General features: G+C 35.0%; 1 protein-coding gene across 8 annotated transcripts in view; it reads left to right on the top strand.

Annotated features, from left to right (window-relative positions):
* The window catches only part of ELAVL4 (ELAV like RNA binding protein 4), a 106,928-nt gene extending 95,262 nt beyond the window's left edge, over positions 1 to 11,666 (top strand). For 4 of the 8 annotated variants that reach the window (XM_084637210.1, XM_084637211.1, XM_084637212.1 and 1 more), the window contains exons 4-7: positions 1,603 to 1,756; positions 2,303 to 2,528; positions 4,184 to 4,222; positions 8,591 to 11,661. In XM_084637210.1, coding sequence (XP_084493336.1) covers positions 1,603 to 1,756; positions 2,303 to 2,528; positions 4,184 to 4,222; positions 8,591 to 8,918 — 747 coding nt within the window. In that variant the 3' untranslated portion in view covers positions 8,919 to 11,661. Of the gene's footprint in view, positions 1 to 1,602; positions 1,757 to 2,302; positions 2,529 to 4,183; positions 4,223 to 8,590 lie in introns of all 8 variants that reach the window. The other 4 variants (XM_084637208.1, XM_084637205.1, XM_084637207.1 and 1 more) reach the window with 2 other exon arrangements.
* Positions 11,667 to 13,867: the final 2,201 nt, after the last annotated feature.

Genomic DNA, 13,867 nt, shown 5'->3' with positions numbered 1-13,867 from the left:
AGTCCATGGGACTCAAGCTCTGAAGTCATGGGGGCACTTACTGAAATCCCACCTATAATGTTCTTTACTGCTTTGATACACATTCATTTGATATTTGAATACCGTTAGACTGGATATTTGTGCCAGTGCCTTGGTATATCATTGTCTGTGCCTGCCATCTTGGGTGTAAATGTTTTAGCTACACTCTTTTCCAGCATTTTCCTTCCTTTTCATCCATTTCCCTTTAGTCTTATTGTTTAACGTGAGTTTTAACAAAAGTCATGTACAAACACGTGAGTTTGGGTTTTTTTTAAAAGTCACCAAAAACTTTACAATGTAAAATCAGTCGAGAGTTTGTCTCCTGTTACATGCAAAAGGCTGTGGAAGCAAATATTAGTCATTCACGTACTTTTCTGTGTTGAGTCAACATCTATTTTTAGGTGTGGAGCACATAAAGACATCTATCATTTGTGTTGGGAAGAGGGAGACAGGCTTGCTTAATGCATTATATTCGTGACTGGACCTCCCCTCCCCTGCCTACCTGCATATACTGTATGTGTAGACAGTAGGAATTTAGAGCTGTGTAGATTGAAATATATTGCATTAGACTAAATTAAAATTGTTCAGAAAGTTAAAGCGAACAGTGTTTCAAATGTGCTGTAAAATAAATCTCTTCACAATCTTTATTTCATATTAGCCATGCAAGAAACACCTTTATCAGGGAGTGCTTTTGTTAGCCTAAGATGTAGATTGTTTTTAAGAGTGTGTTTTTCTTTTAAAATAAAAAATGAATTCTGAATACAATAACGGTTAAGTTTTGCTTATGAGCGTGGTGCAGATGTAAACCCATTTGAAATTCTATTTGGGTTGTGTTTGCATTTTGGTAGAAAAAAGTTAAACCCGTAACAGAAATCTGGTGTAATAATTTTTTCACAATACATATGTAATGCATCAACTGGATTTTTGCTTATTTGGTCATAATATTTTTACACAGTCTGGTTTCAGGCTTACATTGCAAGGGACTTTTTGAAATAAAATGGCAGATAAGAAGATGGGGGGGGGATATGCTGTTTACGGTTCCCAAAGTAGATGTTTGTTTAGCCTGATTTCACCAGTACATTATAATTCAGCAAGGGAAGATGTTGCCAGTTTAGAAGGAAAATGCAAAGAGATATAGCATAAAAGATCTCTCTGCAACTAACCTGATCTGTTTCATATGCTTAAAACAAAACACATTGGAACCTCAGAATGCTAGGTACAGTCAAAGATTTTTATGTGTTGAATACAGTAAATCATCTATACACCCACAGACCATGGGGTAAATTTACAAAACTGTGCGTGGGAAGTTGTGAGTTAATCTACCACTGTACAGTAGCTATTTTGTGCTTGCACTTAAAGAGGCCTTATCCTTACATTTGTTCAAGTTGTCTCCTGCTTTCCTTTTGTTTTCCCTCACGTTTTCCTAGTCCTTGTTGCTATTAAAAGAACATCTAAATTCTGAATTGCAGGGTTGTTTAAATTAATGCTATGGATTGTAAAGACAAAAAATAATCTGTTGATTTAAATGTATGAGGTAAATGTATTCATGGAAAGTGTATTAATTCTTTATTTTTAATCCCCTAGGTGTCATACGCCCGTCCAAGTTCAGCATCAATCAGAGATGCTAACTTGTATGTTAGCGGCCTTCCAAAAACGATGACCCAGAAAGAACTAGAACAGTTATTTTCACAATATGGGCGCATCATCACCTCACGAATTCTGGTTGATCAAGTCACAGGTTAAAAAAACTTTTCTTAAAATTTAAGTATTTTCAGAAAATGGCAAACTTAAATGCTTTTGAAGCAGAATGGCTATAGTGAAGCAGCAAGCTGTACAGATGTACATTAAGAAGCCATGACTTTGGATGTAAAATGTAATCTTACATATATGCTGATGTTACTGTACATGTACAGTTTTTTATATATGTAACTTTAAGGGGAAGCAAATGCACGGGGGTGTTTTTTAAATGCAGAATCTTTTAAAAATGACTGGTAATCCATGTTTAAGGGGAATGTATCAAGCAATTTACTACTTGTATGTCTGTCATCTGCTACAATTATCACAATATAATGTAGGAGGAAAGGTTCAGTAAATGATCTTAAAAGAACAGGGCTTTTTTCCTTGATGGGGAAAATAATTTTTTTCTCACAAAGTAATGTGTTCTGATCTCGGATCAAAATGAACATGTTGTTTTGTTTCCTTAGATATGTGAAAGACTCCTGAAGCTTAAAAAAGCTTACTTTTTTTTAACCTTTATTTAACAAGGCCTTTTCTTTATTCCCAGGTGTCTCTCGAGGTGTGGGATTTATCCGTTTTGATAAGAGAATAGAAGCAGAAGAAGCCATAAAGGGACTAAATGGCCAGAAACCTAGTGGTGCTACAGAACCAATTACTGTGAAGTTCGCCAATAACCCCAGCCAGAAGACAAGCCAGGCACTCCTTTCGCAGCTGTACCAGTCTCCCAACAGACGCTACCCTGGACCACTACACCACCAGGCTCAGAGATTCAGGTAACTATCCATCTGCAAAACAACTGGAGCTCTACCAGCTATGATGACTTGGGGTAGGGGTTGTGTTGAAAATGTATTTTGGAATTGTAGATTGACTTCAATTTCTTTGTAAAATTGAACATTCTTTCCAAGCAAGTAAACAGGAAAATCTGCACACAGCCATAATCATTCCATATTGACTAAAACATCTCAACTATACAATCCAATCTCATGAGGCCTTAGGTAAAAGAATGACGGAATGAAAGGTTATATTGATACTGAAATGGAAAGTGACTTTTCTGTTTGGTTGGGGTTTTTTTTAGCAACTTACTTTTTCTGCAGCATTGTTGTGGTATTGATGCAACTTTCAGTTTAACATTGAGTGGAATCGGCTGGTAGCTGGCAAAAGTTGACTGTTCTATTCAGCAGTAGTTTTATTACATTATTAGCCTCAGATGTCTGCTCAAGGTATAAAGAGACCTTGTGTAGTCTTTGATATGAGTTCTGAGATGCTGTGTGATGTTTTATGATTTACATTTTGAAAGTACTGCTTGTATCTGATATGTAACACAGCATTAGCAGTACTGGGTTCTCTCTGTTATTTTGATGATGTATAATATCATTTAGGCAACCTAGCATTTTCAGCAAAAGGTCTTTCTTTAAAAAATATTAAATAAGAATGCTTGGACTTACTGGCGTGGTTAAGATAAATATTAGCTTTTAAATTTATTTCACTGTGACATTTGCCATTTTAAAATATTAAATGAATTAAAGAAGAGCACAGAAAAGGTCAGTCACCTCCCTGGTTTATATGAAAACAAGTGTATATTTAAAACATCTTTGGTAAGGGTATAAAAGCCACTGACTCCTTATGTAGATAAAGGATTTTTCATATTGTGTATTAAACATAAAGTAGATTACAATTAATCTCCCAAATTCAGTGGCAATTTACGCTGACAGGTTTTGGGGATCGTTATTACTAAATATTTGTCTAAACAAAAGAAAAAGTCTAACCAGTTTTGTAAAACTGGGAAGCAAGAGTTGCTTATAACCAGTGTGTTTCTATTCCTCTAATTTTGGATTCTAACACTTTATTCGCAAGTTTAATTGCAATGAAAGGTGAACTGTTGAAGTATTGTACTTGTTATTATTTCACACTAATATAATCTACAAATGAAAAATCAAAGGGAAATTTTTAACACCCAGTCAAATCTTGAGATGTAGCTATGTAGTGTCAGAGGGGTAGCCGTGTTAGTCTGTATCCACAAATACAACAAGGAGTCTGGGGCACCTTAAAGGCTAACAAATTTATTTGGGTATAAGCTTTCATGGGTAAAAAACCCACGATGCATCTGGTGCATCGTGGTTTTTTACCCACAAAAGCTTATACCCAAATAAATTTGTTAGCCTTTAAGGTGCCACCAGAGTCCTAGTTATATAGTGAGAGTTGACCTGTCTTAAATCTCAAAGCATGTTAAAAATGGCATTAAATATTATGGTTGAAATTTGAATACAGTCTGAAACTCAAGAGAGTTCCTGCTTTCTGAACTCCTTAGATGTGTGAAAAACTTGTTGAACATTTCTTCTTTGAAAATGGAACATTATTAATAATAGTTCCATTGAGCGATCTTGCCATCTGTGAGACATTAACCCAAAGACCCTCCTTCTCTTTTCAGGCTGGACAATTTGCTTAATATGGCCTATGGCGTAAAGAGGTAATTAGAATTCCACAGATTGCCAGATGTCCATGTTGGCACAGATTGGTGCTACAATTTATTTTTTAAATCACTAACTTTATTTTTTTTAATTCCTTCTTTTCTTCCACCAGCATGTCAAATTCTTTTTTTAAGTTTGGACTTCAGTTGGTTTTGTTACTTTAAGGCCACACTCAAAAGTTGTGTGTGGGTTTTTTTCACCTTTTCTTTTATTTACAGGTGGGCTTCTCAGATGGTTTAGGTGCAACAGCTACAAGTATTCTAACACCAATAGTGCTGCTAAATGGCATATTTTCCTGAATCAAAACTATGAAACTGAAGTTTTTGCTGATCTCTGATCTGATACTGTGAAAATTGTCAGAGGAAAATAGAATTAAATAGCCTCATCCTTTCCTCTAGCTGTGTCCTACCACAAAGTTAACTTTAAAAATGTAACTGTATGCACCTTAATCAGCCCTAAGTTTCTTTTGTTACAGGTTTAACAATTGTTGCAAATATTTCTTAGTGCTTGTGGTTTGTTTCTGTGTGTGTTTGTTTTAATTTAGACAGGTTTGTGTGTTCAGATTGAAATTAAAGCTCAGTTGATTTTGAAACATTCATGTTCCATAATGAGTGTGTTCCGTGTTCAATCTGAAAAAAAAAGTTGATATATGTTAGTGTTTCCTCTTCGTTAACAACGCACGTCGACACAGGGGAACCTTACAGAACTATAGGGGCATAGTCTCATTCCTGACATTATGCAGAGCTGTGCACCTATAGCCCTGCGCTCTGAGCTGAGGAAGCACCGTAATCTACAGAAATGGTCAGCCCTGCACATTCATGAAAACTAGGTGCTCTTTTATAAAGCTCATCCCATACATGTCATGGTAAGTATATCTTTAAACTGTTCAGAAGTGGACACTAGAGTAAGTCTTAACTACTTCAGCAATGGCAATTGTGCAACTTAATGGCAAGTATGTACACCATAAGGTTACTTGTATGCCAAAGTACCTTTCAAATTAGATGTTTTACATCTACCCAAAAAACCCAAATCATGTATCCCATGATCAGCACATAAATCAAAATTCGCTGCATGGTTTTGCAATTCATTATACCCCTTTCACTGCCTCACCTGCAGTCTACCCACTAATCCATCTCTTTCAGTCCTGCTAGTAACATTTCAAAACTCTTCGGAGCTTCAGACAGCTGCCACTTACAAATAACTGTTCGAGATTTTTTTTTTTCTCTCCTGAATATTTAATTTCCTACCCAGAATTACACTGACCTGTGGTACAGGACAAACCATGTTCTGTCCTAGACTACGAAAGATTTAATTTCTGATTTATTGTGACTCATCAAGACAAGGAAAAGCAGACTAGTATCGTTAGAGAGCCAGGTATCTCTTTTCCGCTGTTCTAAGGCTGTTGTCTCTAGCACTGATAGATCATGAGACATAGGCATTAAACATCACAAAAGCTTTTTTTCAGTGTTTATTGAAGTTTCTTAAAAGTGTTAGTTATGTTCTTCTCCCTGCAAGTCCTGAAGAATTGTACTTACCCTTTTGCAAACTCTGTGTTATTTCGATGTATAAATAAAAACTTCTGAAACTGTCTCCAAAACATCCCCAGATTAGTTTTGCTATAAAATATGTATCCTGTACAAAATACACGATGATTTGGCGTGGAATGAAAGATTCATTGGGGGTGACTTCAGTAATTCACGGCTTTGCCGCTAGTGAATAATACGCCATCCCAAACTCATGTCAATAAACATTTATACCACATCAGCCTATATTATAGTGAGGGATGAAGCAGTTGCTATAGTTAAGGTTTCATGAGCAGGTAAAAGCTGCACGGTTCCTGAGGTTTGGAGGAGAGAGGCTCTCTTGTGGACCTCTGAAAGTGCAAGGAGAAGGCATTCTGGTGATGTCTAGCTAAATAGCTCTCTTTTAGTTTTAAAATAAACATAGGAAATTCCATTAAAAATTTATATTAAGGGAAGATTAAGTTTGCGCAGTTGAATTCTCAAACATTTGGAAACCATGATAATGTTAAGGTTGAATATGAAACTTTGACTCATGGTGCATGTGCATCACAGGTCTTTTTAATTATATAATCGTATTTCTCGTGCAATACAGTATAGTGTAAACATTTGGCAACCTTAGACCCACAAATGTAGCATAGTACTGTACAACTGTATGTGCATCATATAACCAATCTATTAACATCATTTATATGGAAGTACACAGTCAAACATTCTTACACAAACACACTGCATATGAAGCATAATAGCATAAATAGTATTTGCTGGCCTTTATGTAGGCTGTTAAAGTTTGCAAACTTCAAGACCCCATTTTCTGAATTGCACTCAAATTCTGCTGGCTGAAAGGAATTTGTTCAGTACTTAGCTGTACCCTCAATTTGTTTAAATGTATCCCTTATAGAGAAGAGAACTTACTATCTAATGGGCCAGATTCTCAGCTGGTATAAAAAGGCATAGCTCCAGCTTTGTTTAGAGCTGGACAACATTTTTCAGACAAAAATGGGAGTTTTTTAATTGAAAATGGTGGCTTTGTGTTGACAGAAACATTTGGCATATTTTTATTGATTTTGCTGAATTGCTTCAGTGTTTGGTTTTTTTTAAAAAAAGCCCTAAAAGGTTTCCCCAAAAAATCAGAATGATTCATTTAGACATTTTTGAAGCAAAACATTTTGATTTTTTAATTCAGAACAACTTTTCATTTAGAAATTTATTTTAATTTTATAATGCAAAAAAAAATTAAAAACATAAAAATCAGAAACTAAATGTTTTGGTTTTGTTTGAACTGAAGGTTTCAATCCAAAATCAACTGTTAGCAAACTGAAAAATCAGTTATTCACACAGCTTTAGCTGTCTGTTTGCACCAGCTGAGGAAATGCACAAAGAAGTCTACGCTAACAAAACTGTTCTGTGTCAGTCTGATAATTAGTTTAAGGATTCCCCCCCCAACCCAAAAAAAAAAAATAAAGCATTACAGATATTATGGGTGGGATTTTTCAAAAGTGGAATTCAGTGGGAATTGTTTGCAATGACATCAACAAGAGCAGACTTACTGCAACCCTGAACACTTTTGCAAGCCTGCATATGACTCAGAGGGCCCAGTCCTCCAAGCTGTTATGCGTGTGAATAAAGTTGCTGATTTGCATAAGTGTTTGCAGGCTGTAGAAAAAATTGAGTGATATTCTCAATTTAGGTGCAATATCCGGAAGCGTTCTGGATGTACGTCAAAGGGCAATCAAGACTCTAAGTGTAATTCCACATAGAAGATAAGCAATCAACACACTGTAAAATTCCTTGTATGGTCTGTTCACTTCCACTTACAGTAGAGTAATGTTAAGGAGTTCTATTCACTAAATGCATCTAAAAATATTATAAATATTATTACAAATTTTTTAAGAGGTTGTAGTCTGTACATCTGCATTGCAAAACAAAGGTAAGAATTATTCAGTATAGGAATTAATTCAGTGAGGATGCCTACTTTAAAATTCAGTGTAGAAATATGATTTTTAGCAAGACTTTTCTTACATGTAAGTTACTTTAAATGTAACCCATTGATGATAGCCTCAAAAATGATGTTTTATCAACTGTTAAAGGGAATGATCTAACCAAACGTTTTCAGGCACTGGTTTTTCCTGCTTTACAATTACTACACACATGCTCATTGATATGTACAGACATTTTTAAGATAACGTTACTAACAATGAATTTTTTAAAATATATTTGAATAAAAGTCTGTATACTAGAAACAGACAAAACTTCCTGTTTTCCATTTAAAAATCTCTCAAATGCGTTTAGGATATATAAAGAGGCTGAATGCAGAGATATTGCTGAAATTTGACAATGTTTCATATTCACATTTAAAACCAATCCCTAAGAGATCCATTTTTCCATGAGGGTCTGGTAGGATGTAAAGTGTTAAATCATTGGTAACTTTGCAGTTGTATCCATATCCTTTAGCTGGGTTGTTTTGTTGATAGAAATGTCAGGCCAAATGCTGCATTTCTTACTCATTCAGTGGAATTCCCCTAATTAGCACTGCAAGATTTGACCCATGCTTATTTAGGTGTTCCTTAAGAATTCCCTTTATTAGACCTCAGACACTGCAAACTAGAACTTATTGTGGAAGGGAAATGTGATTGTGCCCAGTTCTCATCTCTTACATTGTTCGCAGCTGCCATTCATTTCAGTGGGTGTTACTGGCACCTGTGTAACTGAGAGCAAAGATGGACATATAGTTTACATCTCAAGGATTGGATCATGAAACCTTAATGAGCTTTATTTTAAGTCTCAGTTCCGTGTAATTTGTGCTAAGCGCTATGTCTAGAATAGCCCCCTCTTTTTATTTGGTAGGTTTTCCCCGATCACAATTGATGGGATGACGAGCCTTGTTGGAATGAATATTCCTGGCCACACTGGGACTGGATGGTGCATCTTTGTCTACAATTTGTCTCCCGACTCAGATGAAAGTGTGCTGTGGCAGCTCTTTGGCCCCTTCGGAGCAGTTAATAACGTCAAGGTGATCCGCGATTTCAACACCAACAAGTGCAAGGGATTTGGCTTTGTCACTATGACCAACTATGATGAAGCTGCCATGGCAATTGCCAGCCTTAATGGATACCGTTTAGGAGACAGAGTATTGCAAGTTTCCTTTAAAACCAACAAAACCCACAAATCCTGAATTTCATATCTTTACTTACTAAAACATATATATATATATATATAAATATATATACGAACAAACAAAAACTCTGCAAGGCTTATATTCAACCATGGACTTTATAAGCCAGTGTTGCCTAAGTATTAAAACATTGGATATCCTGTGATGAACAGGAAAGGATTTTATAATGCTTAGAAAAAAACAAAAACAAAAAAAACCTTTGATGCATTGAATGTTCTTTCATAGCTGTCGTTGTTGAATATAATATACATAGATAACAATGTGCAGGGATTTTTACCCGGCCAGCTAGTTTTACTACCTTCCTTGAAGGTGGCTCTTTTTAAGATGACCATTCACTCATTTGAAAAAAATAAAAAACAAAAGCAATTTTTACAAACTAATGGGATTAAAAGAAAGAAAAAAGATTTTTCTTTTTTTTTCAAATGTTGATCCAATCAGATTGGTAAACCCCCCATATAAATTAAAGAGGAACAATAAAAATTGCAAAATAAAAAACAACAACAACAAAAACCACATACTTTTGCAACCTTTTTTATTTTTCCTTTTTTCTTTTATATCATGTGAACTAAACAGTCTTCTGTTAGGGAATGGGGTAAAAGGGGGATACCTGATGACAGAACAATTTAAATAACATTAACAATGTTGCCAAAGAGGTGGTCTCTTTGCTGAAAATGGGTTTCAAGAAAAATCTATTTTTATAAAATATAAAGAATTTTTACAAGAGAATCTGGATTTGAGAAAAAATATTTTGACTGGCTAATTTAGGGGAAATTGACAACTTTGTCATGTTCATACTGCACTGGTAACTTTTTAGAGATCAAGACGTGTGTTTTAAACTGGATTAGTAGATTGTTTTTTGAAGGATGGGTTACAAACAGATGATCTTCGTATCTTTTCATAGCATGTAATAAAAATATTAAATACAGTACGGGAGAGTGTTCTTCCCAGGCACACAGTTACCCACAGTCAAAACCCAAAAGCAAGGAGATGAATTGCAAGACAGTTTTTCTTTAAGTCATCAGTATGGGATATCAGCAGAACAAAAGTTTAAAAAAAATAATTGTTTTGATCAAAAACTTCCTTGGTTTGAGCAGTAGGTGCTACAGAATTATTTACATATCTTAGTATCATAGTTAAATGTAATGTGTTTAGAAAAAATAATTTGCTTAAAATTTGTTAAGAATTTTCAAATTCACTTTATAGCCCATGCTGATATAATTGGGCTGTGTTGGCACATTTGGAACACTGTTTATGTTGCTTGAAACACTTATTTATTTAATTGCCGATGTGATGCATATGGCCAAAATCAAATATAGCTAGTTTGGCTAGTCTACTTATTTGTTTACTTAAACTATGGGAAGAAGCATATTATTGTGTCATTTTGTTGTGTGTGTATGTGTATATATAATATAAATATATATATAAAAAGTTATTTTTCTTTTTGTTAATTTATTATAAGTTGTAACACTTTGCTAGTTTTGTTTGTATATGTCTTAAAATGTTTTCTTATGATACTTAAGTGACAGAGGTATCAAGGTAACTTGTGTAGAAATATTGTTTGATATATTGTCATGTTTGTTGTGAATATTTTTTCTTACTGCACAGTAGAAAAGAAAACAACTGGGTCTTTATTTTAATGTAATTCAGATTGGGGAAAACAGAGCTAAGGGAACAAAATGACTGAGGGGGTGCTCTCCCATGTCCAGTGCACTGATCATTTTAGTATGTTTGTGCTTTGTACGGTTATATATTTAAAACAAAAAAGGGTCATGCTCTTCCCTGAGTACTAGAAACAGTTACTCGCTATGCATAATCTAGTTGATAGTTAAATTTGCTATTGCTTTTCTTGTCTTGTTATATAAAATCTTTTCAATACAAGTTTAGTCTTAATGGTAATAAAACGTTATGGTTATTTATAACTTGTGCTTATTTTGTGCATTTTTTCCATGCTATACCCACTAACTGCACGTAGATTAAGTATTGTTTTTTTCCACACTGAAGAGGCAAACTTTTGTAGTAGACAGATAAAACTAAAGCAAAGGCAGCATCATAATTTTATCAGTTTTTTTACTTTTAAAAGATTTTAGTTCTAAAGAACACTCATTCAATGTTCAGGGAAGCCTTTATACATCATCTGCTATGAATGAGCGCAGTTTGCTGGGAAGGTTTTGATGCATTTGCTAAGCATTAGTGGGGAAGGCATGTCAGAATCTTTTCTCTACAATGTGTTTTACTAGCTGAATAATAATTTAAAAAAAAAAACTTTCTTAGGACCAGGCAGTCGTATACTTTAGTTATAATGAATGACTTCATGTTAACCTTGCTAGTTTAGATCATTTCTGAGGGAAAGTATTGTAAATGTTTTTTTAATAACCTTGTTGTGTTTGAATTATTTGTACTTTAATTGTCCAGACAATAAATGAAAGTGTGTAGAATGGCTATGGACTTTCCAGATTTTTAAACGTGTTCAGATGTTTTAGTAACCACAGCCACACAATAAAGCAGGGAGATATTACAGTCTAATTGCAGCAGAAAGTTCTTTAAGGGAGATCCTAAGGTACTAAACAAAACAGTTGAAGCATATTCATTGTTCATATGTTTTTCTACCAAAACCTTAGCTTGGCCAAATTGAGTTGGTTTCACTAACATCAACTGCAGCAGAGTAATTGTACTTAAATATTTTTTAAATTTGTTTGAGTGTGATTTTTTTTAATGTACACAATGTTTTTACACAATGGAAGTATTAACTCAGTCAATATCAAAATTAAGCAAAAATATTAAATACTTTAATTATTATACAAATTTTAAGCCATCAGTTAGTTTGACTTTTCTTTTTGACATGGATATGCAATGAATGTCATACAGTATGAAGTATACATATCTGCTGTATGGCTCTAAAATGTATATATTACCACATTCATTCAAAATTTGATTTTTTTCACGACATTTTGAAGCCAGAGGTGATCTCTCTTTCAGTTGACTTATTGGTTTAAATTCCATTAAATACAAATATTCACTCCATGTTTGTGTTCTGTAACATTCTCTCGCTAATTGAAAATATGTACCTTGTAAAATTGCAACACTGCATTTCATAACCGAGTACAGAAAAAAATGTATCAACCAGTTGGATGGACTATGCAGTTCTTCAGCTGCTTCACTAATAATAAACTCATGTTTTTATGATTGAATTACTATGTTGGTTAGAATAATTAATTTCAGGCCATGGAATGAGATTGTTTTTAAATATACAGTCTGCATGATTCATCCTTAAATTAACCTGAGCATTATATAGTAGAATGTAAATGTTATTGTTTTGCTCTGTTTAAAGGTTAGTTGCTAAAAAACCTCTTAACAGCTTCACAGCATCAAATAGTTTAAATACTCTCGGATGTCACATATCCTAATATATAATCCAGAGTAGCAAATTCCTACAGCATTTTGTAATGCTGCCATTTTACTTTGAAACTGAAGTTCTTAAAAAGGTAGGAAGAATTTTTCATACTACAGTGGTACAGACCTTTTCCATTTGAGCTAAAATTGAAATTTCAGTTTAAAAAAAATACACAGGTAATAGTGTTAGTAATAAAGTACTTTTGTAACATTCTGTCTATTGCTTTCATGACCTCTCTCCCCCCACCCCAAACCTTATGTGCTCTCTGCTTTGTATGCTTATATTATACGGTCAGGAAAGTAATGAGACCAAGAATCTGTTGTGCGTTCTTAGCGTTAAGGTGAAATCCTAGCTCTATTGAAGTCCGTGGGAGTTTTGCCATTGACTTGAATGGGGCCAGGATTTCACTCTTAGTCTGTTTCACTCTGTTTCCCCCCTTTAAATATTATAGACTGTGAATTAGCTCTTCCTTCTTGGTAGCAACTAAAAGCTTTCTTTAAAAAAAAAAAAAAGAAAGAAAAGAAAGAAATACTGCTTATATTGGATGCTGGTAGATACTGTCCAGAAAGAAAGAGAGGGTGGGAATCACTAGCAAAACCAAAATAACCATTCATTCAAAGAACCCCATTCTCATCTCAAAATGCTGGCATGTTATTACGCATCTTGACTGATCTGCTGCTACTTACCCATGGAGAAATGCAGCAAAAGGTGTTTTGTTTTTGTTTTCCCAAATGTGTAAGGCAAAGCACTTTGAGTTTAGAGCTGAGGGGTGGCACTAGCTTAAAATAAATTAATCCCTGCTTAGCACTAGCTCTCACCAGTAAAATTGGTTTCATGTGCCGTATTGGACAAAGCTCCACCCTTCTGTTTTAAAAATAATGTTTTGCACCCCTCTGTAGTACCTTTAACCCAAGGCTCTCAAAGCATTTTACAGCTGACTGACTAAGCTTCCTAACATCTCTGTGAAGGTAGCTAGGTATTCATCTCACTTCAGAGATGAGAACAGTGAGGCCCAGAAAGGTTAGAATTCTCCAAGATCACACAGTAATCAGTGGTAGAAACAGGGATAGAACTTAGGACCCTTGACTCCAGTCCTGTGTTTAACAACTGGACAATCCTCTCAGCTCTTCACACTGGGTGCAGACTGAATGCAGCGCTCCCTTTGTTTTGAGTGCATTATGTGTAAGAAATGGCCCAAGCATCCAACATTTCATTTCTGATTACCCTTGTCTCGCTGCCTGATCAACCCAGCATCCTCTCTCTTGAGTGGAAGAGGCAGATGCAACATATCCCTTTTGGTCCTCCATGCATTGCCCTGGCATCCTGTTCAATACCATACCCACTGAAGATCTAGTGCTCATCCTCAAAACCCTTCGTGAATTGGGCCTGACTACCTGAGAGGGGCATCTCTGCCTGTGCATCATACCAAAGTCAACAAGGACAACGATAGCTATTATAAATCTCTCAAGAGATGGGAATATGGTGTTCTTGATGTATGGCCCTCAAGCAAAATTCTCTGCCACTGGATGGGTTTCCTATCTTGCCTCTTCAGAACACA

The sequence above is a fragment of the Lepidochelys olivacea genome (assembly GCF_965140295.1).
Source record: "Lepidochelys olivacea isolate rLepOli2 genome assembly, chromosome: 8".
Classification (NCBI taxonomy): Eukaryota; Metazoa; Chordata; order Testudines; family Cheloniidae; genus Lepidochelys; species Lepidochelys olivacea.
Note: the sequence above shows the minus strand (reverse complement) of the source record. Positions and strands in the feature narration are given on the sequence as shown.